Raw genomic sequence first — 4,375 nt, 5'->3', positions numbered from 1 at the left:
AGCTATTGTCCTCTACCTCTCCTCACCTGCGCCAGTGCACCAGTGGACGACATAGATGTCGATCCCTTTCTCAGCAAAGACTCGGCGGCAGAACTCGCGACTTCTCATCGCAGGACTCAGCGTGCGAACGAACTGTCTGAAGCCTTCGGCTTACGAGGCCAGCACTGCTCGCAACACACTCGCTCGGAAAGAAGCAATAACAACGACAGTGAACGGCAACCAAAGTGAAACACAAGTCCCCAGCCAGTCTCCGTCTTCCTCAGTTCTACTTCTTCTTGTCAGTCACCAGGTCACTGCAACTCTCTCGAGTCCTTGCTGTGCTCCGCGCCGCGTAGGCGTGCACTGCCGCGTGCATAGCTCGAGTCACGCGAGCTCATTTCTATGGTGATCAGATTTCAAGATGTCCTCCCACGTAATCGAGTTTTGGCATCCCAACCGTGAGCCCTGAACTTTCACACCAAGGTTCAACTCGAGTTCAACTCGAGTGACAGGACTGCACCCAAAAAAGGTCAAAACAGGCTAGTAAGTAATTAGTTGTACCCCGCAGGCACGGTGACCAGGTGACTGGCGTACGCAGGAGCACGTGACCGCTTGTTCAGCCATGTTCGATTGGGAATATAGGAGGAACGCTGCATCGCAGCCTTTTCGGACCAAAAACAATCGACTCAGCGTCCAAAAGACTACAACATATGGGCCAATCGCGGTCATCCATGCTTTTATAAGAACGAAATGGCGCTTTTAGTGACATTTTGCATACAAATCCCCATCTAGTAGGGCGCAGTCACCCAGTTTCGGTGGAAATGCGCGAGTTCGATTGGGATTCAAGTAGGAAGGGAGCGTCTCAGCTTCCTCGGACCACGACCATTCGACTCAGCACCCCGAAGACTACAACTGGTGAAATTTTAATTTAGAATCAGCGCTTTTCCTGGGTAGATCTACCCGGGGATTACCGAGTGTCGATTTCCAATGCCGAATACAGCTGTACTTATGGTTGATAAATATGGTCACGGTAAAGACACACCTGGCAATATGGCGGTAAACACACGCCTGCCCACACACGCTCTCTAGGCTGCAAAGTTCTGGCACAGAGCTCTCCTTCTCACCGCCACCACCACCATCAGTTCGCGCCTGGCGCCTGGTCGATGCATGGCTGGCGTGTCTTTACCACCATATTTATCAACCATAAGTACAGCTGCAGTGGTGTCTTCAATTTCATTCTCCCGAGTCAAGCTCCGTATGAAGACATCCAAGAAGAAGATTGCCTGATGAGTCCAGCGGGGACGAAACGTACGTCGCAATCGAGCTATGTCGTTGCTGTGTCATCATCTATGTGCCATGCGCTACTTGATGTACCAGCTTCGGCTGCATTCGATTTTTCTAGTGCTACTCGTGTTGGAACGAAGACTACTGAATCTGTCCATGCTGCTCTACACTCACTTGCACCCTTTTTTTCTAGTTTTGCGGCCTTTCCGCTATACTAGTGCCGTCCGAGCAGATGACGACAAGCGTTTGAAGCGACGTCAGTCGTGCACTGCAGCGTTGTTGACAGTCAGTAGGCTGCAGTAACTAACTAAAATTTTACTTGTTCTAAACCAGGGAGTAGTAAAGTATTTTACTACTCCCTGGTTCTAGTTAGAGGATCAGGAGCACGTACCAAGGCAAGTGAAGGGTTTTCGGTGGCGCATTCCCTGCTGCTATGCTAGCGCTAGGCTACCGTGTCAGCTGCAGATCCACTTCAGTAGATCTACTACCACGACTACCGCTAGCACCGATCGTACTTGTTTTTGCAGCGAGTGGGAGATCTGGCCTGGGTCGACTGCTGCTTCGCACTTGTTGCGCTGGGTACCGTGTGGCCGAAAAAGGGGATCCCCCTGTCTCGTCCTCGCAGTGAGACGTGAAAGTACCAGTGCTGTGTCGATCAACAAACAGCGAGCCTGGCTATGCCCACTGTGCTGTACTCTGTAGTAGATCTACCGACACTGTACTGTAGTCTGTAGAGTGTAGTACCATGAGTACTGAGGCTAGCCTATGCCTACATCATACATGACTGATTGTACTGCAAAGAGTTGGTGGATTGTACTGCGCCTATGCCTATGCCGAGTAGATCTACTGTCAGTCTGTATGGTCTCCACTGACTGTCTTTTACTTTTTTTAGTCACAGATAACGAAAGCAAGTCCGACACGCATTTCTTTTCCTGATCTTGAAACTGAGTTACTTTGCAGCTTTTTTTCCCGTCCTGCAAAGAGAACACCCCTTGCCATCATGTTGTTATCGTGTAGCAGGCCTGGGTTGGCTTGCTAAGTGCACACAAGATACTAGTACACGGAATGATAAGTGCAGTCCGAGACTGGTGTGACCAGCGGAATGCTAACGGGAAATGGAACTCGTCCCGGTACTGCGTGGGGAGCATTTCGGTGCCTGCACGTTTGCTGGCTGCTATGGCTCGGTAGGTGGTTGCTACTTGTAACGACTTTCTTTACGTGCTTGCCGTAGCGTACTACTAGACTGGTGGTGGCCATGATCAAGACTTGTTTATTGTTGGCGATAATTATTTATTCACTGAAAATTTGTTTGAGGAGCTAACACCAACTAGAAAATCTGCGGGAGCCCGTATCAATCAATGATAGACAATTATTATTAATGGCTCGGCTGTTGAATCAATAATAAAATTTAGAGAAAAGAAAGGCACATAATTATGGTTACAGTGGTGGACAGTTACTCTGAACTCGTAACCATAATTCTGTTGCTTTCCTTTCTCTAAAATTTTATCGTTGGCTCAAGCAATTTGTAGGGGCTAGGTGTGCCTGCCTGCACTGTGCTCTGTACCAGGCAAATTCGATTTGAACATGCTTGAGCTGGGAATTCCAGTTTTGCAAGGTTCACTGTGACAGTGCATACTGTCAGCAGCAGTACAGGCCGAAAATTTGATGCGGTCGAAGTGTATTTTAGCCCTCGGAGGCCGAAATTTGAATGAGCCGAAAATTTGTCGACTTACAGTATGTAGATAGGCGTTCATCCTTCGGCTGCTCTGAGTGCTGGTTTGTCTCCCGTACAGCATTTGCCATGGTATGCACTGAGCCTATACAATACTGTATAAGCAGAAATATTCGTCTGGAATTTAATTTCGTCTTTTTCGTCCAAGGAGCTTTTGGACTAAATTAAATGCCGGACGAATGTCGATTTGTCCAGCTTTTCAATACACTCTTATGATCCATGGACGAAATTGACAGCCGGACGAGCTCCCTTTCTTTGGAGTTGGACGAAATTATTGACCGACGAAATTTTCTGCCTCTACAGTACTTCCTTACACAATGCACTGAGTGTGTGTGTATGGGGGGGGGGGGGGGGGGGGGGAGAGTTATACTGCAGCTCCGAGTTTCTCATGTATGCCCATAGTCAATCTATGAACAGCTAGCTGTTTCGACTTTGTTACATCTCATCAGCTGGGCTCCGAGTCACTGGCTGAACCTATCGTAATAATTATAGTCTAGTGAAGAAAATACTATAATCGGCCTAAAGCACCAAAGTCAGACTGCTCTATATGCAAGCACAGTAGGTTTTGCATACAGGCAGAAAACGTTGACATAAACCAGAAAGAGTCACGCTCAACCGGCGAGACGAAGCGATGGAGAGTAACGCATTCACTCACTGTTGTATGTCTGTTGTGGTGACTCAGTTCACCGTGTCGCGGATCAAGCTGAATTACATTTACAGTCAACTTTGCGTATAACGACACTCGGCAGGGCATCAGAAAAGTGTCCTTATTCGCGAAGTGTCCTTAAACCGGAAGTCTCATCATGTGTATTACAGTTAGATGGGACTTTGCTCTGAGCATGGACATTCTGTCGTTATTCGCGAATTGTCGTTATATCCGCAGTCGTTATTAGCGAAGTTGACTGTAGTACAAATCCAGGGTGTAAATCTGAACCTGGGCTTGGAAACAGGGTCTGTTCGAGATCAGTATTGTGGTGACATCATTTCTTGAAGTATCTACTATGGAATGACATCATTTCTTGAAGTGTCTAGCATGGAATGACATCATTTCTTGAAGTGTCTAGCATGGAATGACATCATTTCTTGAAGTATCTACTATGGAATGACATCAGGAGTACTAGGTTGCTGCTCAATTCAAGGCATAGACAACGATGTCATTCACAGAACGCCATTCCGTTTTCTGTAGCCTTAAACAATGGTAGCTTGGGTACATGTGTATGGCAGCAATGCCGCTGGAGTTGTTCAGGTTCATCCATACGAGCTTGTGTTCATGTGTGCGTGTACATGGATGATGTTGTTATGCAGGTTCATGTATGTAAACGTGTGTGCATGATTGTTCATGTAATCCACAGCAGCAGTGTTCCGTGACCTAATACCCTG

At 47.5% G+C, this 4,375-nt stretch overlaps 1 protein-coding gene across 1 annotated transcript in view; it reads left to right on the top strand.

Moving 5' to 3' along the window:
- Positions 1–2,137: 2,137 nt before the first annotated feature.
- The window catches only part of LOC135830151 (mucin-5AC-like), a 19,609-nt gene continuing 17,371 nt past the window's right edge, over positions 2,138–4,375 (top strand). Inside the window, exon 1 of the mRNA XM_065342554.1 lies at positions 2,138–2,447. Coding sequence (XP_065198626.1) covers positions 2,366–2,447 — 82 coding nt within the window. The 5' untranslated portion in view covers positions 2,138–2,365. The remainder of the gene's footprint in view (positions 2,448–4,375) is intronic.

The sequence above is a fragment of the Sycon ciliatum genome, chromosome 13 (assembly GCF_964019385.1).
Source record: "Sycon ciliatum chromosome 13, ocSycCili1.1, whole genome shotgun sequence".
Lineage (NCBI taxonomy): Eukaryota > Metazoa > Porifera > Calcarea > Leucosolenida > Sycettidae > Sycon > Sycon ciliatum.
The sequence above is the reverse complement of the archived record's forward strand: the minus strand, read 5'-3'. Positions and strand labels throughout refer to the sequence as shown.